This window comes from Schistocerca cancellata, chromosome 6 (assembly GCF_023864275.1).
Source record: "Schistocerca cancellata isolate TAMUIC-IGC-003103 chromosome 6, iqSchCanc2.1, whole genome shotgun sequence".
Classification (NCBI taxonomy): domain Eukaryota; kingdom Metazoa; phylum Arthropoda; class Insecta; order Orthoptera; family Acrididae; genus Schistocerca; species Schistocerca cancellata.
In genome coordinates, this window is record NC_064631.1 from 733,811,057 (window position 1) to 733,838,698 (window position 27,642).

Sequence of the window (27,642 nt, forward strand, 5' to 3'; positions counted from 1 at the left end):
TATGATACAGGGAGGCTAAGCTCGGAATGGTTAGAGATCGAAGAAAATCGTCTGTATCTTTCTTTTCTCGTATTTACTAGCTACTTCTTTAACAGATTCAGATAACTTTGTATACAGTCCTGCTTTACAAGCTGAAGCATGTTAGCTTCATGTTTAGTGGAGAGTGGTCTGGAGTCTCAGTGTGGCATTTCCAGTCTCCATCAGCATCTTCTCTTCCTATGAATCTCTACTCCATATGGAAGGCCTATAAAATTACTTCTGCTCAACATGGAGGTTCGTCAACTTCAAATCTCCTTATTAACCTGTATACATACCACATAATTCATACATTTTGACACAACTGCTCAAAATCTTCCCACCTTAACATTCACGTGACCATATCCCAGGACTCCATGACAAGACGATAGCGCAGCTGACACCTGTGGCTCGGCGCCATTGGTGGCCCCCTGTGCTCACCACTGCCAGCCAGCACTGTCCGTGTGACACGGCAATGCCCCAGCCGCCGCAGCCACAGAGGACGCGCGTCAATAACGAAAACCTGCAGTTGAGGTCCACCAGTTAGCGTGTGTTGCGTCTGCGAGTGGCTTTGTCAAAGGCACTGCGATACTACAGTCACAACCAGAACATTTTATGAATATGTCAAGGCCAATGAAAACCTCTGTCAGACTAACCTGAAACCGGATGCTGCTTTCTGAGAGCATTCATCTCAGTCGTTAGCCTTTCTGCACGTGTCTCGTGGCCTAACTCTGTCTATGATTTATGAACACTACCACCAGTGATTTTCCCACTACCGAGAATAAAAGCTATGTGGTCTTAACACATACACTGGACTCGCATTCGGGAGGACGACGGTTCAATCCCGTGTCCGGCCATTCTGATTTAGGGCACGGGTGATTTCCTTCCCCATCCTTCCCTAATCCGATGAGACCGATGACCTCGCTGTCTGGTCTCCTTCCCCAAACCACCCAACCTTAACACATAGAATGGCCACTGTGCATTATGACTGTTTGGATTGTGCCAGTAGTATACATGGAAAGCAAAAGGACGCAGTATGATCTGTGTCTTTGTGTAACTTTTCTTGGCGTATGTAGCAACGTGCCAGTCCCTAAAGTTTCGTGTGAGCCTCATTTTGGATCCTTTGAGAAGAGAATTAGTCGATACCTGTTTTAGTGAACTGAAAAGGCTCTGGGTACATTAAATCTTTTTCCTATTAATATTATGGATGTTTGCTGGATGGTAATTTCAAAGATTGATAGTTGCGGGTTCCATATTTAAGAATGGTTTCTGCCGACATCGTATCATGTCCTGTCATTGCATCTTGTTTTCGATACCATCATCCATGCATTTCACTGCAGCAAAGGCAATTTACCTGATACGTATCCAATATTTTGTAGAGTTAGTACCTCACAGCTTCCGAGAATGTTTAAAGAACGACTTCTTTATCACATTTGCGGTGCAGCTACGCTTCGTTGATCATACACTGCACCTGCTTAGGAAAAGTGTAATTGCGAAAAGTTATTCCGTGAAACCAATGTTGTACAGATAGTTTCGATTTAAAGACACACTTTGCATTCTGAATGAAACTTAAGTCTTCAGACAGCTGCAGCAGTCTTGAGGTATTCGTATTCGAGATAATTCCTCTCGTGGTTCTTCACTACAGCCCTGCAGAGTTGCATGGCAAAGCGTGCTGTGGCCCAGGTAACGACGCAGCTTACGATTTTGACCCTGTGCCCCTGGTAACTGGGCTCTCACATAATACTGTGTACAAATATGTATGTATGTATGTTCAGAATAGTTCAAATGGCTCTGAGCACTATGGGACTTAACTTATCAGGTCATCAGTCCCCTAGAACTTAGAACTACTTAAACCTAACTAACTTAAGGACATCACACACATCCATGCCAGAGGCAGGATTCGAACCTGCGACCGTAGCAGTCTCGCGGTTCCAGACTGAAGCACTTAGAACACCGGCCGGCATAGATTAGGTCCAGATGGCAGAAAGCGCAGTGGCGCCATCGCAAGGACGACGGTTTCAACGTTTTGGAAGGTGCCGATTCAAAAGTGTGCAGCACCTTCCAATTCACTGCTCCTGCACAACGTGGGAAATTCTGAATTTTATTTTTCGTTTTCTATACTGCTTATCGACGTACGAGTAAGAGTCGACTGCAGCCACGTGTCACCACTACAGTGATTCTGGGTCGGTCCGTTCGCCGGGTCCCCTACTGTGTGGACTCGGCCCGTGTCGCTCGCTGGCCTCCCTCGCCCTGTGTTGTGACGCCCGCAGCCGGGCTGCGCGAAGCGGCTCAGACCACAAACGGGATGTTAGCTGCCCGCTGATCGCTAACCGCATGCTGTCACTGCGAGGACGTGACGCACGTCCCACACACACACACACAAGTAAACGCGTGCAGTATTCCTGGCGCACATCCGCAAAGCTCTATTTACGCAAATACGAATTGGAGGCGATAAATAGCGATCCCGCCTAGAACCGGTTGGCCATGTATGTATGTATGTATGTAAATTTAAAAAATATTGTATTCGAAAAGGATTTCTTTTTTCTCTGGCACCTGCCATCAATATAATACTGATAAAGGAGGTATTTCATTCAAAAAATATGAAAAAGAAGAACAACTGTATTGTGAAAACAACTGAAAGCTTTTTAATTTCCATTTTTTCTCGTATTTGTGATATACGTAACAGTTTTGTTATTTCGTAATTGATTCATTACAATATACACATTCTTTTGTGGATAAGGTAATTTTTTAATTTCCAATGTCTATTAAACACTTATTAGTAACTCAGAGAGAGAGAGAGAGAAGGTTTCAGTGTGTACATACTTAGAACAGCAATGGCAGCTCAAAAACAATACACACACACACATCATAAACATATAAAATACTTTCTTTACACGGATGCATATTGTACATGTTCCACACGAAATATATACTCTCTCTCTCTCTCTCTCTCTCTCTCTCTCTCTCTCTCTCACACACACACACACACACACACACACACACACACACACACACACACACATACCCACGCGCACAAAATATGGACGCACGCAGTGTGCAATGAAACATTCATAATCTCAAACATGCAGTCAGAACTGTGACAAACAGCTCATCAAACTATTCCACACACACCCAGTCAAGTGGAACACCATTTTACCTTTTTACTAACAAATAAACCCACCCAGACACATCAGTAAATAGTCTGGGTGCAGCAGATTTCTACACCTATGCCCCCCGATGAACCACTTGTGATCGTGATAGGACACCCCTGCTTCCAGCTGGAATTGCAGTATATACCTCAGTATATAACCTCAATCGAAAGGTCTCCTGATAAGCATTTGTGGTGCAGCGCCAATGCCCTAGAGGAGGCGCCTGTTGAAGTCCCTGAACGTGAAAGTCTTTCAGGCTGTGCAAATCACCGTGTCTGTCATGCAGACTTGTGGGATAGTCCAGCTCTACCTCTAGGACATATGCCTCAACAGCATCAGCAGCCACATATTTGATCTCTTTCCTCAGTCTGGTGATTACCCCTTTGGACATCCCTGAGAGCCCTTGAAAAGGGAGACTTTGTTGCATGGTTTGCCTTTAGAGACAGTTTACATCCAGGTAAAGGATGAAACTGAAATCGTCAGACAACCTGTACTCCCCCTCGATTATTTGCAAGTTATTTGGCTTGGCATACCTGCGCACACATTGGCAAAGTCACTCGTGGACCGCATGTTCCAGGAATACATGCATCTCAACGTTGGTCAAGAATTCGTTGCTGGCTTGTGTCTTTCTCAACATGGCATCCCACGAAATCTCAGCCATATGCTACAAAACTTCTCGAAGATGTTGCCGGTCAGATGTACATTCGTGTTCATCATTTTACATGTTCTGATAAATCAGAGATGCCGAAGTCCTGCTGTTCATTCACCAATTGCCCGTTCTTTCCATTCATTATGGAAATGCTTCTTAGTTTACTAGAGAATCCAGATATTCGTATGGTTCAAATGGCTCTGAGCACTATGGGACTTAACATCTATGGTCATTAGTCTCCTAGAACTTAGATCTACTTAAGCCTAACTAACCTAAGGACATCACACACTCCCAGTCATCACGAGGCAGAGAAAATCCCTGACCCCGCCGGGAATCGAACCCGGGAACCCGGGCGCGGGAAGCGAGAACGCTACCGCATGACCACGAGCTGCGGACAGATATTCGTATGGAAAGACCCCTTCTCCGTCACAAGTTGAAACTCTTGAAACTCTACATCATCGAGATAAGTGGCTCCCTTTGCTAAGAATATCTCCAGGACGCGTTGGTTCAGCAAATTTCTAAAGAGACGTGAGCATGAAGCGTTGTGAATCCAGGAAGTGGTGTGATCCTCTTTGAAGCGGCATGCATTTGTCAACGGTGTCAGCAATGACACTGATCTTATCATCCTATAACCCAGACTCGTCAAAGTGCTGAACTAGAAAGAGGGCATCATGCTCACTTAAATTGTGGAAAAGATGGCTGTGTGCTGTGGCAGTTAGTACTTAAAGTTACATGGGTTGTCAGCTGCACTCTGGGACTTCCGCGTTACGTGGCAACAGTCTCTACAGGGAGCTTCCTCACCTCTGTCCAGTCACAGTCCCCAGATATAACGATCAGCTGCCTGCTTGTACAGTGCATCATTCTCCTTCACGTTGGTCATGAGGACGTTTTCACTATAAATGTTATAAACATCCCGTACAAGACTTTCAAGCTCAGTGAGCAGCCATCTCGCACGATTCCCTTGACATAAAATTTTAATTTTAGTGCACACAACTTGATGGGTAGCCACATATCGTATGCATCATTTTGTGACTGTGATATGGGAGGCAGAGGCACCACGTCCACACTGTACCACAGTAGCTAGGAGGCGCTCTAAATCGACGTAAACGACAAAGGGACAGAAGTGTTGGTGAGAGGCATTCTTAAACTTCGAGAACCGTTTATCCTTGATAAGCATTTCCACACCTATTGTTTCCTGGCTCTAGCAGTCAATCAGGTGTCTTTCAAGATACATGCTCTTGGTAAACGACTTGAGACATCTACAGCAAAAATATCTTGCACCTTTTTTGTTTTCATTTCAGAGGAACGTAGGTGGGACATGCATTTTATCCATACGTTGTGTTGCTTATCGTCTTCAGAGATTAGCAGCACGTCTACACTTTTTGGATGTTTCTCGGCTAATATGGACAAGAAGGGGGGACCACCTAATTTACGCTCGACTTCTTTGTCGATGTGCCACACAGCGTGTTAATGTTTGTCTTCTTCTTATGGCTTTCCTACATTCGGCCATAAACGAGAAATTAGAACGTCAGTGGACATCTGGTGTTTGTTGTGTATCTGTATGCCCTGTATTTTTTGGTTAATTTCTATCACTAGTGAGAAGCAACCATGGAAATCAATTTAAATTCCTCTCATCAAGATTCTGGGCATTAGGACATGCTTTTTGTTAGCAGTAAATACTTTTGAAGAGAGATGTAATTGGACCCCACAATAAGTTGATCAAAATCTTATGAACATAAATCAAGGCAGAGCATACAGCTGAGTGTCTTACAGGACTCCCTTTCCTGCATCTCAGAAAAGTGACTCAGTATGACCACTCTGGTATCGAGTCACCCCATGATGTCACGACAGCTCTCCCCCTAACTTGGACAATGCTCTTCCCCTCAACAACACCTCGAACCCCTAATACCTCTGCACACGAGAAGGAGAAAGAGACGCAGTTGATATCTAAGGAAGGAGAAATAAAAATCCGTATTCGTATAATAATAATAATAAATTCTGAGTACTTACAAGTAAAACTGTTGTTGTGTTCATTACTGGAATACACTTCCAGCAACTCATCATCAGTGGGCATGTTTGTCTTTAAGGACATATCCAGCATGGGTACTAGAGGAGGTGTATGACGTCGGCAGGGGAATGTGTCTGAAAGAATATGGACAAACCCAAACGAAAACACAGATGCAAAAGAACTAGTAGCTGGTGGTCGTGTCTAAACACCGATATTCGCCTTGAGAACATCTACAAACTAGAGCATTTCAAAAATAACAAACAAAAAGTTTAATACTGTAGAATAAGCGATATCTGCCTCTGAACAATAGAAGTCGTTCCCCAGAGATAATCATCATCGTCATTATCATTATCAGCTGCTGGGTTCAGATCCCACAGCGAGTAACGCCTGCTCACACCTAGAAAAGAAGAAGTAGAACCCGTAAGAATCACTTACACTACTAGCCATTAAAATTGCTACACCAAGAAGAAATGCAGATGATAAACGGGTATTCATTGGACAAATATAATACTCTAGAACTGACAGTGATTACATTTTCATGGAATTTCGTTGCGTAGATCCTGAGAAATCAGTACCCAGAACAACCACCTCTGGCCGTAATAACGGCCTTGATACGTCTGAGCATTGAGTCAAACAGAGCTTTGATGGCGTGTACAGGTACAGCTGCCCATGCAGCCTCAACACGATACCACAGTTCATCAAGAGTAGTGACTGGCTTATTGTGACGAGCCAGTTGCTCGGCCACCATTGACCAGACGTTTTCAATTGGTGAGAGATCTAGAGAATGTGCTGGCAAGGGCAGCAGTCGAACATTTTCTGTATCCAGAAAGGCCCGTACAGGACCTGCAACATGCGGTCAGGAATTGTCCTGCTGAAATGTAGGATTTCGCAGGGATCGAATGAAGGTAGAGCCACGGGTCGTAAGACATCTGCAATGTAACGTCCACTGTTCAAAGTGCCGTCATTGTGAACAAGAGGTGACCGAGACGTGTAACCGATGGCACCCCATACCATCACGCCGGGTGATACGCCAGTATGGCGATGACGAATACACGCTTCCAATGTGCGTTCACCGCGATGTCGCCAAACACGGATGCGACCATCGCAATGCTGTAAACAGAGCCTGGATTCTTCCGAAAAAATGACGTTTTGTCATTCGTGCACCCACGTTCGTCGTTGACTACACCAAGGAAGTAGGTTACAGTACGCTTGTTCGCCCACTGCTTGAATACTGCTCAGTAGTGTGGGATCCGTACCAGATAGAGTTGATTGAAGAGATGGAGAAGATCCAACGGAGAACAGTGCGCTTCGTTACAGGATCATTTAGTAATCGCGAAAGCGTTACGGAGATGATAGATAAACTCCAGTGGAAGACTCTGCAGGAGAGACGCTCAGTAGCTCGGTACGGGCTTTTGTTAAAGTTTCGAGAACATACCTTCACCGAAGAGTCAAGCAGTATATTGCTCTCTCCTACGTATATCTCGCGAGGAGACCATGAGGATAAGATCAGAGAGATTCGAGCCCACACAGAAGCATATCGACAATCCTTCTTTCCACGAACAATAAGAGACTGGAATAGAAGAGAGAACCGATAGAGGTACTCAGGGTACCCTCCGCCACACACCGTCAGGTGGCTTGCGGAGTATGGATGTAGATGGATGTAGATAGCAGGCGCTCCTGTCTGTGATGCAGCGTCAAGGGTAACCGCAGCCACGGTGTCCGAGCTGATAGTCCATGCTGCTGCAAACGTCATCGAACTGTTCGTGCAGATGATTGTTGTTTTGCAAACGTCCCCATCTGGACATGGCTGCACGATCCATTACAGCCATGCGGATAAGATGCCTGTCATTTCGACTGCTAGTGATACGAGGCCGTTGGGATGCAGCACGGCGTTCCGTATTACCTTCCTGAACCCACCGATTCCATATTCTGCTAACAGTCCTTGGATATCGACCAACGCGAGCAGCAATGTCGCGATATGATAAACCGCAATCGCGATAGGCTACAATCGGACCGTTATCAAAGTCGGAAACGTGATGGTGCGCATTTCTCCTCCTTACACGAGGCATCATAACAACGTTTCACCAGACAACGCCGGTCAACTCCTGTTTGTGTATCAGAAATCGGTTGGAGACCTTCCTCATGTCAGCACGTTGTAGGTGTCGCCACCGGCGCCAACATTCTGTGAATGCTCTGAAAAGCTAATCATTTGCATATCACAGCATCTTCTTCCTGTCGGTTAAATTTCGCGTCTGTAGCACGTCATCTTCGTGGTGTAGCAATTCTAATGGCCAGTAGTGTATAAACAAAACACTATAGAAAATATGTATACTTGCTTTCTTCCTCAGCCAAGGTGACCATGATGAATTACATCACACCGTCGTCGGTAAACAGTGACAACAGTGCGGCGTCATCATTGTTATCCAACGTGCGTGGCCATGACTGCAGTCACTATCGTCGTCACGGATACCGCACGAGCGCTTGACTCCGATATCAGGGCTGGCTGGCAGTCGGAGAGAGAGAAAGACTCGGGTCGCCCTCCGCAGGGCAGTTTACAAACCCCTTCAGCCACGCAGCGTGCGCCGTCAGCAATTCAAGTCGCAATCCATCACGCTTCTTCTCTCCCCACTAACATTACTTACACATAGCGCACTGCGACAGTGCCCAGCGTGTTGGTACACATTTGAACATGCCTCTCTCAACTTGCTACTACTCTCATTACTTAGCAAGCGTGGACGCAAGGCAGCACAAACGGGTTTATTTCTCGTAAGAAGAAGAACTTCCACATATAAAACGAGTGGGATTGTGCTGTTACAGAAATGCACGAAATGGAATATACTGGCTGCAAGTAGCTGCTGATCGGTTACGTTTTGAGTGACACATTGCAGAAACTTGGGAAATCATCTCGACAGTTCTCTAAAAAGAGTGTAGATGTCACCTGGTAAATAAACATAGCTGACAAAAGAACTGTAAAAAATGAGCTCGGAGTATCTAAATAAGTACAAAAATTTTATTAAGAAAATAATATTTGCACATATCTGCAACAGAATGAAATCCGTTTTTCTATCCACCACCGTACACTTGCCTAAGGTGTCTGACTTACATACAGTTGAATGATTCCAAATTAAGGATGGCAGTGTTCTTGAAAATATCCCACATTCATACCACCACCTCACGTCCTTTGACTGCATGACGCTCTCTCTGTGATCACAGTTTCGGAGTGATGTCAGCATATCCTCACAGGTCATTCCTGTATCGTGGCAGCTACTGCGATAGTGGAATCGAGTCAATCACGCTACTGTCTTCCAAGACATGTCACACTTCATTGTTCTGAACAGCTGGGCAGAAGTGACAACCGTGTAGAAGCTTGTCGAAACACAGACTGAGTCGATGTGTGTGACAAAAGCTACATCTTTAATCATCTTTAAACATGAAGCGGCCGCACTCTTCGTGGAGGCCTTGCCCGTGAGCAACAATGTTGCACCAGGAGACAGGCAGCTTGGACCCTAGCAAGCAGGTCTTCAGCTGTATCTACAGGTGTTTCGTACACCTACATCTTGGCATAACCTCAGAGAATGAAGTCGAGGGTTGTAAGATCCAGCGATCGCAATGGCCATCAGAGAGGACCCCGCCTTTCCAGTCCTACAATGAGTGTGAGTATTATTCAGGTGTTTGCAAACATTAACATCAAAGTGGATTGATCTTGGATAATGCCCTAAAATACCTTGACTGAGAATCTTTGCTGTTGGCCTCCGATATGGGTGGCGTGGGTGTTCTCCTCATTCTAGATCTGCCTGTTTGGCTTTTGAAAACATCACGGATGAATGAGGCCTCATCCACAAACAATACAAACTGTATGGACACTACAGCGCAGTGAACGATACTGGATTGACGCAAGCAGACATAGGGCTCAAAATCCGTTTGTCCCAGTGCTTGCACATTTCATCTTTGATTACTCATTGTGCACTGTACACAGCAACACACCTCACCATGAACACGACACAAGCTATCTGATGCAATGGACAGCTGACAGCAGGGTCAGTGGTGTGCTTGCGGCACAGGTTAATGCGCCACTGCGATGCTTGAGGGCTACGAGCCTAATTGTGTACAGTAGGTCCGTTTGGTGGTCAGTTTTGTACAGTGTTTATCAGCTGCTACTGTTCGAGAGCACAACGTACACCCGAGATCTTTGCAAATGTGAAGAACTGCAGACATTCAGACTGACAGTCGTTGCTTTGAAGAATTACTATGAACTACATTGTTGTTAGGTGGTGTATGCTGTGTATGTCCTTAACACAATAAATATGCTCTTTCGAGTATTGGTTCCCTATCTCAATATAATCTATTGTGGAACCACTGTCACCCGTTTCAGTGTGACCCAAAAGGATTGGGGACTCCACGTACACAGAACAAGAGCAGTTCTGTCCCACTTCTCTCAGACTCTCCCGACGGCACCCATGTCTGTGGTGAGCAGTCACCTTCCAGAACAACATACTGGGTGATGCTAGAGTAGATAGAAAAAACGAAAACAGAATGGGAAAGTGCGAGCGGAACTCACGCACTAAGGGTTCCCATCCTGGGAATCGAGATTCCCAATAATTTTTGCCTCTTATCGACACTTTGTAGCTTTACTGGCAAGATACTGGTCCCAGAAATACCAAGATCGATTCAGAAATTCTACGTTATTTCCTCAGCCCAGCCCAAACAAACAAGAACAAGCAAGCAGAAGACTTTAGTTTATGTATGTAGGGAGAGAAGATTTAATAACACATTTCCGTTTATGTACTAAATCATGAATACAACATACATTTTATGTTTGGATGCAGTAATGTTCGTATGTTATACTTTCAACAGGTCATGAATACAATGTATGTCCAAATCGAAAACGACATTTTTATGTGATATTAAAAGTTAACAAGTTTCAGATTTTTTGCTTTACTTGTACCGGAAAACTCAGTTGTTGCCAAATCTCACGATTCCAAGTCAATGGAGAGCACCCTATAGGTTTCGATGACTGAGTTTTCGATTATCAAAACACGAGGCATAAACGGCCGTATCTGTTAACTGGAGTGAGTTACAAGCTTACAGTTTTTACGCCGCCAAGGGTCCATATAGCTTAGTATGTGATATAATTTGAACATGATAGTCATAACTGATCCAGAGAAAAAGATTCCCAACAGAAGGACAGAAAAGTAGACAGACTGATAAAAAATAATACGAAAAGTATTTTCTAGAGTTATATAGCTACCAATTACGGATTTTAAGATTTTTTCCTTTATTTGCACTGTGAAATCTGGCTTCTTCCAAAATGTCATGATTCTAAATCAACAGGGAGCACCTTATAGATTTTTGTGAGTGATTTTTCAAGTATGAAAATGTGTAATTAAGTGGCCATATCATTATTGCATTGGCTTAGAAGCTTACAATTTTTACAACGCCAAAGGAGCATAGACCTTAATAAGTGACATAAATGTGAACTTCGTACCCGAAAAATGGTCCAGAAAAAATTATCTTAACACTCGGACAGTCAATACATTCCTTCAAATCGGCAATATTCGAGACGTGTTCAGATACAGACGACATCGTGTTAGATGACGAGCAACAAACTCAAATTTTCGGCAAAAGCGATCAGCCAGGCAACAGACAAACGCTACAAAATTTTGAGTCAAACTGACATTTCCCGTGTGCACAACTACCTAAGATAATGTTTCAGATATGGAGCGGCTGATGTCTATCATTGCGTTTGTAGAAGGTCTTAACATGTGTTCAGGTTTTTCAGAGCGTTGGTAACGAGTAGGAATTTGACGGATTTGTCAACAGTCTGGGAATTCTATTTTCGAAAATCGTTCAAAAGTTTGAATAGAATCTCCTCAGAGTTCCAGCCACGCCATGTGGCTTTACAGTAGGAACTCGACGCTGCTGGCAGCTCCAGAACATTTCAGTTGGATACATCGTCACGGGAGTATACATTCGTACATTCAGACGTCTGTAATGTCAACTACCAAGAAATATCTGCACCTCCCTTATCTGATGTCACAGTTTGAGAAATGTATTTATTTAATAAAACCCCACTAGGCATCTGCTGTGCATTAATGTTTTTATGCCTGTACAAAACTGAATGTACTACACTCATGCGCTGGCAGTAATTTCAGTGTCATGTAATAGTGCTACATGTAACTGTATATTAAGACAGGCTGCTGCTTGTGGATGTTATGAAAGTAATTTGAACTATTTTCTGTGTGTCTCAGGGTAACCACACAAGTGATCAGCAACTCCACGGTTGGATTAAGGACATGGAACGTGTGAAAGACATGCTGCGCACGAAATTAACCGGATGGGTACAGGACATGCAATTAGCCAGCAAACAGGTGGAGCACTACGAGGTGGAAGAAGACAAGGACAGGCCAGGGCACTTGATAATCAGGTATAAACCAGTGTACACTCAAATGTCTGTCGTACTCACTATAGTTTATTGGAGTTTATCTCACTTTTATCCATGGGAGTATTCATTAAAGTTATAGAAAACACAGGGATCATTTAATTCAAAATGGAGTAAAGAACTAGCATTAATAGACAGTAGTGAAGGACTTGGTTACAGAAACTACGTGATTTACAAAGGTTTTTAACTCCGTTTAGCCTTCGGTTTTTTGATTCGCATTGTGTCTTAAAATGTGCCACATATTACGTAACAGACCAGCGGAGAAAACTGACACAAAATACGATGTTACTGCATTTACTAGAGAAAGTGTTGATGGTTACAGATACTTCCGAAGTTTTCATAATTTGTGGAAACAATGATGTGGAACCTGACACGAAAAGTGAGCGTGTCCTCGTCTTATTAGGGACAAAAAAAAAAAAAACACTTCGGGAGAAATTACGGTAATACCATGCAGTAGCGACTCTAGTCCAGATACTGGCATCCAGTCGGTGAGGAAAAGAGGCCACTAGTCATGTTCATCTCAATAGATGGAGGAAAAATCTAAGAAGCGATGAGGGAAGGAAGCGGATAGCCATCGTTCTTATATTTTGTCCTGTGGTTGGCGTGTTTAAATGAGTCTGTAGCATAGAGAGTAAATACTGGAGGTTGCGAGAGGGAGGAAAGCGGAATAGTCTCTCGAGTGGTTGACATATGGGGCCGTGGAATGGAGTAGTGTAGGAGATATGTTGGCACTATGGAGGGTGACCAGGTGGCTTCCTATCTGGGAATGGGTAAGCTCCCAGCAGGCATCTCAGGTCTTGTGGCGGTGTTGTTGGACTCTTTTAGGTGGCTTATTGTGGCGTAGATATGGAGGTGGAAGACGTGGATTAGGATAGACAGACTCAGGCGTGATTGCTATCAATTAGATGAAATACTTCTGCAGTTATATCTGAAGATGTCGATAGGGGAGCCACTTTGGGATGAGTGTGTCTGGGAAATGGACTAGGTCTTTTGAAACTAAGGTGATCAACCGACATCCACAGTTAAGTTCATCATGGGAATTCATGTGGGTATACAGCTGTGGAGAGGCAGTGGTCAGTGTGAGGAACGAAATTATGTGCTATAGGATGGCTCGGACAGATACAGGCAGTAGCACAGATCACGGCCAGGGTGGTAAAATACACACTCAGGACAAAGTATTATGCAGGATGATTGAACATGATTTGTAGCCACCTGGAGCTATTTTTGAGGAACGGTATTGTTACTCCACAATGTTTATTGTGTGGGGATTTTTGGTTTGCTACTCCACATCTGTCATCAGAACTGTGAGTGGGTTACCGGTTCACTGTGTACGGACACATGCAGATAGTGTGACGGGATAAAACCATCGACATTGTGTCAGGCAGTGGGAATGAAGGTAACAGTGGTTGGGAAGGTGAACAGAAAATCGGAGATGGGTAGATTTCAAGACAGGGGTGCACTACACAAAGGAAGCAGCTAATCGGATAGCAGAGTACTTGTGGAGTGCACGTGTGGGGTTTCAGGCTAGCCAGTAGTTTGAGGTACTCTCATGAACACTCGCCAGTTGGTACACATTTAGGGAAATCACATAGCTTTCAGAGTAAAGTTAGTTCGACTCTCAAACTTTTATCAGTCAACTGTCGAAGAATTTGTAACATAGTTCCCAAATTTACTCTCCTCCATGAACGTTCTCAGCCCCAAATTATTCTTGAATTGAGAGCTGGCTAAGACCCAAAGTAAAAAAACTCTGAGATATTTAGCGAGTCTTGGATTGTTTATCGGAAAGACATATTCGACGCCGTAGGAGGGGTAGTGTTCATTCCAGGTGACAAAAAAAATATTCTCTTCACTGAGGTTGAATTTGAGTGCAATAGTGAAGTTACGTGGTCGCACATAACAGGACTAGGTGAAACCACATCAGTTGTTGGATGTTTTTACCACCCACCCGACTCCGCTGGGACAGATGTGGAGCCATTCAAAGAAGGTAAATAGCATTGCACAAATATCCAGATCACACGACACTAGCTGGCGGTGACCTTAACCTACCGAGTATAGACTGGGACGTCTATGGATTCACTGCAGGTCGTGCAGACAGACAGCCTTGTGAAGGACTTTTGAACACATATTCCGAAAACTGTGTTGAGCAGCTAGTTCGGCAGCCAGCAAAAACAGGCAGGACCTTATCGATGGCGTCACCATAGAGATGGGGATTAGTGATCATGATGTTATCATGGTTACGAAAGGCAGTAAATCAGTCGAGAACGCTAGGAGAGTAGATATGCAGTTGTCAGCGTCTCACTTAGACAATAAAATACAATCATTCAATTCCAGAATTATGGCCATGAATTATGGCTAAAGTTTAAAGAGATTGTAAATCGTGATCCGGAAAAGTATGCGCCTACTAAGTGGATCAAGGACGGAAAAGACTCATCGTGCTTTAATAACAAAATTCGGAAAATGCTGAGGAACGAAAGGCTGTTACATTCTCGGTTCAAAAGAGAACGCGTAAATGAGGACAGCAAGATTTGTAGAGATTCGTGCGTCCGTGACAAGATCTGTGCGCGAAGCATACAACAGCTACCATCGGAGAACCGGAAAAAGTTTTGGTCCTCCGCAAAATCGTTAAGAGGATCTAACGCTTCCATTCAGTCACACGTTGACCAGTCTGCTTTGGCGTTAGAATATTCCAAAAGGAAGGCCGAAGTTAAAAATTCCTCGTTTAAGAAATCGTTCACTCAGGAGAATGGTACAAACGTGCCGTCGTTTGGCCATCACACAGAGTCCCGTATGGAAATCATAGTAATGAGTACCCCTGGCGTAGAGATACAGCTGAAACAGCTGAAAAATAAGTGGCAATGCCTAGGTGGAATGCCAGTTTGGTATTACAAAGAGTAGTGTACGGCATTGGCACCTTACTTAGCTTGCATTTACCGCGAATCTTGTGATCAGCGCTAAGAACCAAGCGAGTGGAAAAAAGTGCAAGTGACTCTAGTGTATAGGAAAGGTGAAAGAACGGACCCACAAAATTGCAGACCAATATCCCTAACACCTGTTTGCTGCAGAATCCTTGAACATATTCTCAGTTCGAACATAATCAACTTTCTTCAGACTAATGAGCTTATGTGCACAAATCAACACGGTTTAGGTAAGCATCGCTTCTGTGAAACTCACCTTTTCCTTTTCTCGCATGATGCACTGAGAGCTATGGATGAAGGGCAACAGGCAGATTCCATATTTCTAGATTTCTCGAAAGCATTTGACACGGTGTCCCACTGCGGGGTGCTAACGGAAGTACGAGCATATGGAATAAGTTGAGTGACTGCAGGTTGACACAAGATGACGTCAACAAAATTTCTAGTTGGTGTGATGAATGGCAGGTGGCTCTTGCTGTAGAAGAAAGCGGATGAGTAGCAAAAACGAACCCATAATATCCGGATACGGCATTCCAAGTGTCCTGCTTACCACAGTCGCTTCGTTTAAATATCTGGGCGTAATGTTGCGAAGCGAGATGAAATGGAATAAGCATGTGAGGATTCTGGTAGGGAAGGCCAACGATCGACATCGGTTTATTGTGAAAGTTTTGTGAAAGTGTGGTTCCTGTGTGAGGGAGACCCCGTATAGGACACCAGAGCGACTTCTTGTTCAGCATTGCTCGAGTGTTTGGGATCTGCACTGGGTCGGATTGAAAGAAGGCATCGAAACAATTCAGGGGGAGCAGGTAGATTTCTTACCGGAGTTTCAATCAGCATGCAAGTGTTACGTATATGCTTCTGGAGCTCAGCAGGGAAGAAGACACTCTTTTCGAAGAAAACAACTGAGAAAGTGTAGAAAACCTGGCTGCAGAACGATCCTAATGACACCAGCATACATTTCTGGTAGGGACCACGAAGACAAGATATGAGGAATTACGGCTCCTAAGGAGGCATATAGACAGGCGTCTGTCCCTCGCTCTGTCAGCGAGCGGAACAGGAAAGGAAACGACTAGTTGTGGAGCAGGGTACCCTCCGCCACGCACCGCTTAGTGGCTTGCGGATTATGTATGTAGATGTAGATACAAAGGACGATAGTTGAGAGGAATTATTGGTTTCATGTCCGTAAATTGACAGGAGTTTATGACGGCGGTGACGAAGCTACAGTGGTGGTGGATGTGGTTGGAATTTCCTGCACCGGCAGTGATGGGGGCGATGGGGCGGGCCGCGGTTTGGGGCTGGCGACGGTGTTGGCGACAGAGCCAGCGACGCTGCTGGAGAGGGAGTCGACGATGGCGCAGGTGGCGGCGACGGTGGTGGAGCATTTGACGGAGGCAGTGGCGAAGGGGCTGCCAGACTACGGCTCTCTGTGAGTGGTGAAGCAATGAAGACGACGGCGAAGGGTGGGAGATGATCGGCGAAGAACCACTGGGAGAGTCCAGGTGAGAGCTGAGGTGCTGGCGAAGTATAGTGGGGCGTGTCAGTAAAACGGAGGATCGTACTGGAAATTTTGAGAGGACAGTTTGAGGTTAACATGAGTAAAACGAATATACTGCACCCGAGAACGTGCTCAACGTGAGTAAAAAGGTGAGGGATGTTGCTTAAGACAAAGAATGTTCTCCGATTACGTATGAATAAAACTAGAGGAGCTTCTCACAATCGGAAAACACTGAAACGAGCTCTTTAGCATTCTTTGAGCTGAGAAAGTTCTGTTCAGGTTAAGTTTTACATGCTTTTTGACAGTAATGGCAGAATTCACGCTGCTTCGAAGGCAGTGAAAGATATATGTAGCCCAACAAAATGCTGAACAGAGACACTGTAGAAGTTTATATGGGCTTCACAATAAGAACATTACTTGCCTGGTGAACTTCCCTCCAGAAAATCACCAAAGAAGAGGGGACGACCTTTCAAAAGAAGTTAAAATTAAAACATTTTTGCTACTTTTTAGTAGACCTAAGTTTTCAGACTAACGTACGAGAAAACTTCTGTGTAGGCCTACACCAAACAACGGTGTCACTGACAGTTCCAGATGTTCACCATGATGTCTTTTGACAGCATAAGTCTTATAGTTCGGTACATTATAAATAAGTAGGCGGATCACAAAAATTAATAACTGGTTTCTTACAAACCTAGCGATCTGTTTCTCGTAACGAACAGAGCGGGCGACCGCTTTCGTACTTTATAAGCGAGCAGAACACTTTGCGCCATATTTAACCAAAATTATCTCGTGTTAGAGAACTCTGACAGAGTTCCGGCTTGGAGTAGATAAAAAGTCATGGAATCTTAAGATTTCGTTCACATAATGTTCGCCTAACTTCTATAACTGAAAAGTTTTCCGCATGTTGTAAATTCGGTAACATCTCAAGAAAATGCATTTTCGTAAGCTGTACGTAATTGTCTTAATAATTTGTTGCCGCACATGAAATAAACAAAATGAAACGTAGTGCAACTCTGCCTTAACACACTGATGCCGGTTCCAGACATGTCGCCCGTTTGAGCGAGCTGAATGAAACGTGACACTTCGCGTGCTTTCTGTGCCGGACACGGCAGACCACACACACAGAGAACTCAGCAGGGAGCAGAGGTAGTGAGAAAAAGGAACCCTCTCGTCAGAGATAATGGCTTCGAATGTTTTGCTGATAAGAGCTTTCTCAGAGAATGTTGTTTTGCTCGGAGAATCTTCTCCAGAGAACGTCGTCTTGTTTATTCATACGACCCAGCGTGTTTACCTTCTGTTGGATGTCAGTACAAAGGCGATAACCAAAGACGCATGAGGTGCCACAGAGCTCCAGCGGCAGTGGTGCAGCTTAGGTACCGCCCTCCTAGTCCAGGCAGCGCACCATTTCGTGTCTCTTCTGTAGTTCACGTATCGCCATTTACAGTCGGTCATTTCTAAATTCCGCCAATCCACTTCATTACTGGACTCGCATGATACCTTCAGCAATGGCTCCAGCACTGCAGGCCGAAGCCGCCTATATGACACTGACCCTGCGTCTGCACGCAAATTGTCGACGATTGCCTTCCGTGGCAGCGATCTGCCCCGCTTGTCGACACTCCAGCTCCATGTGGCGAGTATTTATTGCGTCCTCTGTTGATTTGCCACTTTGTGTTGCAACGCACTTGCTCCTAAACTGAATATGGCAGTCAGTGTTGAATCATTATAGCTGTGTAGTACATTCGCAACTGTCCAAAAGTTTCCAGATTTTCTTTAGAGCTTGTTTCAGGGGATATTATTTGTTCACTTCCTTGCTGCATTTAAATCCGTTCTTTCGTTGCCTTATGGAATGAACGGCTCCAATATGTTAAAAACAGCCCTTTCTCGAAATTCTTCCCCAACCAAATCTCCATATAATTTTTATTCAGATCATTGTAAGTATGCACGTACATCCTCCATCTGGGGCGTAGAAATGATGACTTCAATCACGGCACGGATTGTACTGTACCTCCAAGCAGAACAGTGTGCTGGTGTACGTAGCGTGGAAATGATTTGCGAGCCTTAGCACCATGGCACCACATGTCTTATGGGAGGGACAGCTTTCCGGTCAATCTGGGGACCCAGACATCACACGGAACTCATTATGATGCAGCTTCATGCTTTAATTGACAAAGTCGTTGTCAAGTAACAGTGATAACCAAGGACCATACTAGAAGGAGTAGAGGGAGTAAAACGTCCCCTTTCTGAACAATTATACAAGACTATGCTTAAACTGACACACAATATTTTAGCGCAACGCAATCTGACTTTCAAAAATCCCTACAAAAGAATAGCCCTGACTAACATTAACCTATACCTTTCACAAATCACTTACCTCACCAAAAATCTTCGTTACTCGAACTACTGCAATACAGCGAGCGCCACTACTGCCAGCTAAATAAAAAATTCAAACTACTGAAGGCACTAACTACTTATAGGCATAGTTAGCAAATGAAAGATTTTGATAGAGAACAAACAATGTATTTACCTTAATAGTCATAACATATATAGCACTTCATGATATCCAGTATTACAAATTTCAAAACTCCGCCATCTCTCTCCGCACATCCACCACTGCCGGCAGTTCACCTCCAACTGCGCAACGCTACGCGCTGTTAACAGCCAGCTGCCGCTGCCCAACACTACAATGGCAGACAACAATGCAAACTAGCCACAGACTGCACACAGCACAGCCAGTGATTCTCACACAGAGCGCTACATAGTTGCCAATAAGAAAACATAAACAGCCTACTTACAGGAGTACTGATTGTTCTGCATTGTATCTGGCAGTATGGAAACTTTCCATCGTTAATCGGCTATAGGGAATGCAGTCGTAGATTAATCAGGAAAAAATTGTCTCATACCCGATACTGAGGGCTCCATTCTCATCACAACATGTACCTGACACATATGCATCGAATCGATGTACGCAACACTGACCTTAGGACAAAGTTTTACAGCCAACAATTTCTATATGATAATTTTCACTGCCAAACGAGAGACCCGAGCCAACCAATCACGAAGTGAGACCGAGCGAATGCTTCAGAGCCAAGTAAATAAACATTTTTATGCAATAGTGAAGCGTCATTTTGTCAAGTTTTAGTCAGGAGACATGTACTTCTGCACGTCAAGCATAGCAGTGTGAGATGGTGGGATGCACACTGCCGGATGTAAGCAGAAACATTATAAAAATGCCACAACTGATAAGGGTATAATGAGTAAAACGAAAGACCTATTGTGAAATAAAAACACATGTTTGGTATTGGCAAAGACGGATTTGAAATAGTTTAAGTCATCGTATCACGCTGTCCTTAGCCGTTGGATTAGCTGAAAGGGACTGAATAAGTGGAGCTGCTTGACGGTACATTCACGATTGTCCATAGAGCTCTTCTTCCTGTGGGAGTTCTGCTTTCAGCTGTCATACAGTCTTTACGGAAAATTATCGCAGATGTCACATCACCTAATGCAGATACGAATCTCCCTGACAGGTCAGAGCCGTGTGTCGGATCCCCGACGTTTCAAATGACTGCACTCTCCACTGCAGAGTGAGAATTCGTCCAGGAAGCAACTCTCGAGGCCTCTGGTCACTGCAGTGCCCATCCTTCCGGGAGCGCTGGTCCCGCCAGCCGTGCAGGGGAGCTTCTGTGACGGCTGGAAGGCAGCGGCTGAGGTACTGGCGGAAGTAAGGCTGTGACGGCGGCTCTCGGTTCCTGCCTGCCTAGCTCGATGTCTATTTTTATAAGGACGTCATATTCGCCAGTGACTATACAAATTCTTTTACAATTGCAGTTTCGGCCTTTTGAGCCATTTTCAAGTGGTAATGTGGAAGATTTTGCTTCAGCTCATGACAGACATGTCTACATGTCAGCGTCTAAAATCATCTATAACAAATTTGAACAGGTCATTCATATCCTTAACATAAATATCACATGTTCACTCTCTTGCAATGCATACCAAATTCTTCTTTAAAGAAAAGAGGTATTCTGCGGCAAGCGCTGCAGTTCTGCTGTTTGATATGTCTGAAACCACTTAAAACGATATAGCAGTGCAGAACGGAGTGGATGACCTGCAAGAAATAGTTATAATCGGTGTCTCACTCAAGTGCTCTGAAATCTAAAGATGAAATCTCGATGCGCTAAAATGCTAAAAAGACCAATGGATTTGCGATTGTTTGCTGTGTTACTATGCATCCTTTAAAGAATGAAAAAGTTCCAGGTTTGTGTCCCAGTCTGGCACACAGTACTCATCTGCCAGGAAGTTTCTAATCCACTGCTGAGTGGAAAACCGTTCTGAATACTTGTACGCTCTGGCATAAACTATACATGCTAGCTGTTTAACTTTTAACCTGGCAGCTTGTGTGCTACAGGCGGCCGCTGTTGAGTGAACGCCTGCTGAGCTATCAGCCGTGGGGCCTCTCCTTTGACGACGACTTCAGTGCGCTGTGCAAGGAGCGGCAGCCAGAGGCGTCGCAAATGTTCAGTCTGGCTGACGATCTGTACGCCTTCCATCGTGTCTACTGGTACACTGGAGCTGAGTACATCGATTCATTCTACGAAGATGACTTCAAGATTGTAGGTAAGTTTAATACTGGGACCCGGCCACTTCACGGTTATGCGCTGACAACTGTTCAGTTGTTCGAGGAATGAGATTCAAATATCCTTCTGAATTTGTAGTTTTAGCTCTTGCGTGATTTTGCACGCCACGCATGATATCTGGTGCTCTTTCCAAAGTCAGTTTTTAGATTCCTCGGCCACTCTCCGTCTGGATCTATGACAAGCTAACTACTTCATTTCGATGTATTATTGACTTCTTCATTATGCAGGGACTAAAAAAAGACTACGTACACAAAATTTTGAAGTGTTTAGAGAAGATTAAAAAGAACAAATTTTATGTGACACAAATGTCACAGGTGTGATGTCTTAGAGACGTTACTCAAGTGCCAGCTGGGTGCTAATGATTCTGCAACACACTCGAAACAAGTAGGTGTCTCACAAATAATGTTTGCAGCCTCAGCCTAACAGGCAATCACCTCACCTGGGGTGTCTGCCAGTGTCTGGCACACTGAACAACTCGTCTCCCTCCCGTAGGAGGCCCGCAGCACCTCTAAAACAGTGCCCATCCCACAGCACTATGAACTCCGTCTCTGAACGCCAGTGCAGATAAGACCTTCATACGTGTGCGACACGTGCCTCATATAAAAAAGTGTTCCTTCTTATCTTCTATAAACACTCTAAAATTATGTATACGTAGTTTTTTTTCAGACCTAGTCTAAGGCTTGTTTTAAAAATGGCGAATGGTTTCTGCAACTTAACGGCTACAGACAAGCTAATGTTTTGTCAATACTGTAACTGGTGTAGTGTTCTACATTTCTCATCTATGATTCTGGCATGATACTGTTCGTATTTAGTAATTTTCTTTGACGAATAATATTTCGATTTGTAACTGAACAGTTAATTGTACGAAATACACAGTTAATATTATACTTAGAAATGTTAATACTATGAACTGTAGTAGGACTGAGGAAACACTGTATTTTCAGCTATCGCACCTGTCTGCTAAACAACTCTATTTGTTCGAATCACTATATTCTTTAAATTTATTATTTTATTCTCGTTGCTGGACTTTTACTCGTTCATCTACCTATAGTGCACCAGACATGAAGCGAGTTGTAATCGTTCACTTCTTTCTTTGTAGCTGCCTGATAGCTTCTTGTTCGGTAAGGGGTAACTCCATTCAAATGAGAGGAAGGGGGACAGTGAGCTTGTGCTCCCTCAGCGGAAAAATTATTTATGCCTGCCGTTGTCACTCTTGACCGCTTCAGGCAATCGAACTTGCAGGGTTTTAATTGGTAGTAAACCGACTAATTAAGAAACTAAGGTGGTCGAAAAGGATTACAACAGTTAAAGAAGTCAGTTATCGTAAGAATATGCGTATATTAGAACGAGGGACTGTAATACTGCGAAGAACGGCCTTTACAAAATTTCGGCTGCAGCCGATAATTTACTGCAGTCACTCATAAGAATAATAGTGGCACATAAACGGAAATACGGATTGTTAGCAAGTTACTAAACAAGCAGACTCTTACCCCGTCTGTTTCTAGACTCAGGTGCACTCAGCAGCAAGTCTATAAGTGTGACTGAAACTGTTATGGACACCGAGAACAAACGTGTGAGCTGAAGTTCATGTTTCTATTCCTCGCGAGTAGCGACAAGATATTAAAGAATGAGCAGCGACAAGACCTTACAGAGTTGTGGACAACTAGCCGTTTGTCTGGAAGCTAACTTTAAGCCCGACATTGAAGATATCTTCAGGGGAAAGTTGTCATGATAATCCAGAGAGATCGTGGCAGTTCGGTCGAGATAGGGGGGGGGGGGGGGGGGAGAGAAAGAAGAAACGGGTGCGAATCTCTTCTCTCTTCTAAGCACGTGGCGATGTTGGAGATGGCTTGCGACATCCAGGCTGGCTGCTACAATGGCCCTGTCTGAAAGAGTTGCCCTCGCCACTATTAAAACCGTGGCGCTTCTCTGCCGGCTTCTTTACGCATCACTGTTCAGCAGAACTAGATGCTTGCCCATAACAGACCAACGTATCAGGAACTGAGTCCTGATTTGCTGTCGCTGCCATTGCGTAAAATCAACTAAATCGCAAATCCAAGGCTACAGATGTCAAAAATACTTCCTGTGTGACGACTATCTGACCCAGTATCGCAGAGCCACCTGGCCTATCCCAATTACAAACAAGACCAGTCCAAGTTGCAAATTTTTGTTTTTTATTCATTCGATGATTTGTTTCGGACCGAGACCCATTTTCAAATCACCTAGTCGAAAATGGCATTTCCGAAGATGTCAAAAACGTGCAATGAACATTTACAGTGCAATACAGATGTCAAAAATACTTCCTGTGTGACGACTATCTGACCCAGTATCGCAGAACCACCTGGCCTACAATGAACAAAACCTTGGAACGGTTTTTCGTTCACTGATTACCAGAAGTTGCTGACCCAAACTACTACAGCATACTGGAAGTTCGTAAAACCACCCATGTTAACTATGCCAAATGTACAATCCTTGCACAATTGCATCATCTACACAGCCTCAACTCGAATGATCTAATAAATATAAAGCAAACACATTATTCACGACACTAAACTTACATTCCGCACCCCAACAACTACATGCATTGCATCCTCACCATGGAAGATATTGAGTTCAGATCCACAGTTTTCTACACCGTCAGTCGAGCTCACTGTCATCATCTCAACAGTTTCTTGTGTCGCGTCCCTAACATGAAAGACATCCAGTTTAGGACCACTGTTTTCTTCAACATTCACTCTCTTTCAGCGTCCACATATCGTCCAACAGATGACGATAACAGCCCCATTACCTTCCATTTTAACATCCAAGTCACCTATTCCAAAAAGCAATCCAACCTTATCTTCAGCCACACCAAAACATCAGCTTAAAACCTATACCTAACCTTGTTTCGCCACATAAAACATCAAGACAAAGCAGCAGCATGGCATTCAATCCGTATGTCTGTTCCGTCAGCTCCAACGAGATCTTCATCACTCACATGATATCTCAATGCTACAACTATCCTTAAATGAAAATTGTTACAGTCTCGTAACACAGCCCCAGTCACTCTACACTCTACAAAGCACAGATAATTGCTACAACATACAATCAGATGGTACTGCCAATGGGTGCTTGTGAGATATCCTGATACCAGCACCTCATTCTGCAGATCAGAAACCCTGGGATTGGTGATACACATGAACGAAAACACTGCCACATTTTCCATAAACTGAACAATCTATTGAAAAAGGATTCATTCTCCTCTCATCCATAACAACCACACGTTACCAAACAACCTCAACAAGTCAGACTCAGTGCTTCATATTTTAAAGATATACTCACTGTATCTAATGACTGCTCGACAATTCGGTACATACAATGTCACACAAATTCGACCACCATATCTCTTGGTCCCAGTTTAAAATACCTGTCTATAACGCCACAAAACGAATTAAATATAGCATTTACAACACAAGACTATAAAGCCACACATTTTGTGAGCGTGTGGGTTGGTGCTATTCTGTCATTCTGCGCAACAGTTTATTCTGAGATGTACCCTTTACCCTTTGGCCCCTGCAAGATGCAATTTCCACCCCCACACTACTACAGAAGTCAGACGGACACTCCTAACGTTCTAAAGAGAAATGCCTGAAAAACTCTCAGCAATAAATACCTTCTGGAGTCGTCCACTGTAAGGAAATGACACAAAAATTCACAAAATTTCTTACGTAACTAGTGGGATACTGGAGTAGTGCTAGTTAGTGTAAGAAAAACATGAAAGTAACTTTTAGTTATGAATTGAACACGTTATTTGCGGGTTCTTTTCAGAATGTGAAGTTACCTCTTAAGGATAGGATTCGCTAATGAAATTTCTATACAAAGTTTAAGATTGTTATTGACTTGGCAGAATGGCTGAGAGCCACACCTACTCAACTTGAATAATTATCGGTTAGAATGTTGCTAGGTACAGTCGAGGCCGTCACGTGTGATATGCAGTGAAGGGTACTGTTGTGGAGGAAATGTGGGGGTCGCAAGAGCTGTAGCTGTGATGACTACTGTCTGCGCCGCTCACTGCCGACAAATAAGATAACTCACGTTCTATCTGGATTGACCTTCGCCAATCAAACTTTCCCTATGCCTTGATGAAGTCAAGGACTCCTATTCGCCCTTAGTCTATTGGCGTGGTACACTGGTCAGGTAACCAGTCCACCGCGATGCCACTCAAACATTCGCTCGCAGGCGTTTAATTATTACTCAGTCCGTTCACACCGCATAATAAGTGTGGCGGCCAACACAGTGAACAACGCTTAATCGCAAGGACTCAATATACAGTTGCACTTCGATTAGCTCTCGACAGAGGTGCTCTCCCAGTGAAGTACTGAGGAGAGACTTGTTCCTCGCTCTTTGAGTACATGTACGAGCGCGCACGCTCTCGTTACGTGTTCTCGCTCCAAGAGCGACAACGGAACGGCCCCTCTGCACGCCAGACGTGAAGGGGTATATCTTTCGATCTCTTCCATTACTCCTTCAGCTCAAGGCGTCAGAAATATCGTCTGCCAATCAACATTGCTCTTCTAAAACGGGAGAATAGCGTTTTGTTTAAGGCGACCAATCCAGAAATCTGTAAAATGGTTCAAATGTCTGTGAGCACTATGCGACTTAACTACTGAGGTCATCAGTCGCCTAGAACTTAGAACTAATTAAACCGAACTAACCTAAGGACATCACACACATCCATGCCCGAGGCGGGATTCGAACCTGCGGCCGGAACGGTCGCTCGGCTCCGGACTGTAGCGCCTAGAACCGCACGGCCAATCCGGCCGGCGGAAATCTGTAGTATCGCTGTTTGGCGTTTGCTGTCTCCCTGTGAAAATCTCTGAAACTGCATGCTATGTGTAAAGAATGCGTAGGCTAACCGCTCCCACACAATGTAGCGGAATTTGCTTTTAAGCCGAACATGGGGTCGTCCTTTCACTCAGGCTAGTGCTGTCTGCTCTACAGGCGGTCACTGGCCGACGTAGATAGCTCGGGACTGGCCTCCTGGGGTGCAGTTGCCTCTCTCGAGCTAAAAGCTCCTGTGACCGTCGTGTCTGGAATGTATGTGTGTACGCCAGCCTCGAGTATTTCAACCACGGTGCGCTCTTGCGATTTATTAGTTATTTGCATATCGTTTACATGAATTCATACGATACTGACTTTATCTTATCGAGTTTGGGCTCGAATGAAGTATCTTGATGTGCAGAATATGATTGTGAGGGCGGAATATGTAAGCAATGAAGGAGACCACGACGTCTTACAATTTCAGGAAATTCTTATGAGAGGCTGCTCATGACTCCATTACTTTCGACCTTCTTAAAAAAAAAAAAAAAAAAAAAAAACTCTTATTTACTACTAGCTCTAGTCAAGTTGTGTGATATCATACTGTATGCAAGTTTATATCCCACGGCTCACCTATGATTTAAAGGTAGTGTTTTTGTATACTAATCAAAACGTCATGGAACCCAGGTTCGAACCTTGCTACTACTTAAATTTAGAAGAAAAATCATCAGTAATGATGGATGGGCGGATAGAGCTTCAAGGCACTTTTTTCCCCTGCTCCTAAAACCCTGAAGAGTCAGCAGTGCTCAAAGGCATGAGAATGCAGAAGGTAAAGGGAACCACTGGTGTCTGTCCGCAGGACATGTGGCCTATAATTGAAAAGTGGTATGATGACTCCTCCATTGGCGAAATATTCCGCACTGGTCGCACATTCGGATCTCTGGGAGGTAACTGGCAAGTGCCAGGTGTCCCAATGAATTATGTTTACTGTATAGCTCCTTGTCTGGCACACCATGCTTCTTTTGTTACTGTAAATCTTACTCAACAGCATATCTCCATCTGCCTCGATAACTTCACCTTTTGGTGTAACCTCTGCTCCATCAAAATAACTTATGTTAAAAACCCAAGGAATTATTACAATAAATACCACCAATCATTTCTCTCTCCCTAACTTCCACCATGGCACACATAAACATGACTGTGTGGTGGTACTCTCTTCAAAAGTAAGCTGGTTCGAATCCAGGTGATGGAAGAAATTTGCATTGCTGGTATTTCCCCAGTAATGGGAGGGGGAATTGAAGCATAAAGTTTCCCATCACCAGACCTCGTGTCAGTGTTCTACATTACATTACCTCTCCTCAGTGTATCGTGATACACTGATGCCTGTGACACTGTTGAAGGTGACACATGTGGTGTCGACGATAATCGTCTACAGCAAATCGTCAATCGACCACCGCAGAGATGCCGCACACGTAAACAGCATCGCCACCGCCTATGAGAAAGAAGTAGTAAGCCACTCCTCCTGTAGCTTCGAGGCGTCACACACG

General features: G+C 44.2%; 1 protein-coding gene across 1 annotated transcript in view; it reads left to right on the forward strand.

Annotated features, from left to right (window-relative positions):
- Positions 1-27,642, forward strand: part of LOC126191204 (uncharacterized) — a 38,807-nt gene that overhangs the window by 4,555 nt on the left and 6,610 nt on the right. The window contains exons 3-4 of the mRNA XM_049931998.1: positions 12,070-12,245; positions 21,070-21,278. Of these exons, the coding sequence (XP_049787955.1) occupies positions 12,070-12,245; positions 21,070-21,278 (385 nt within the window). The remainder of the gene's footprint in view (positions 1-12,069; positions 12,246-21,069; positions 21,279-27,642) is intronic.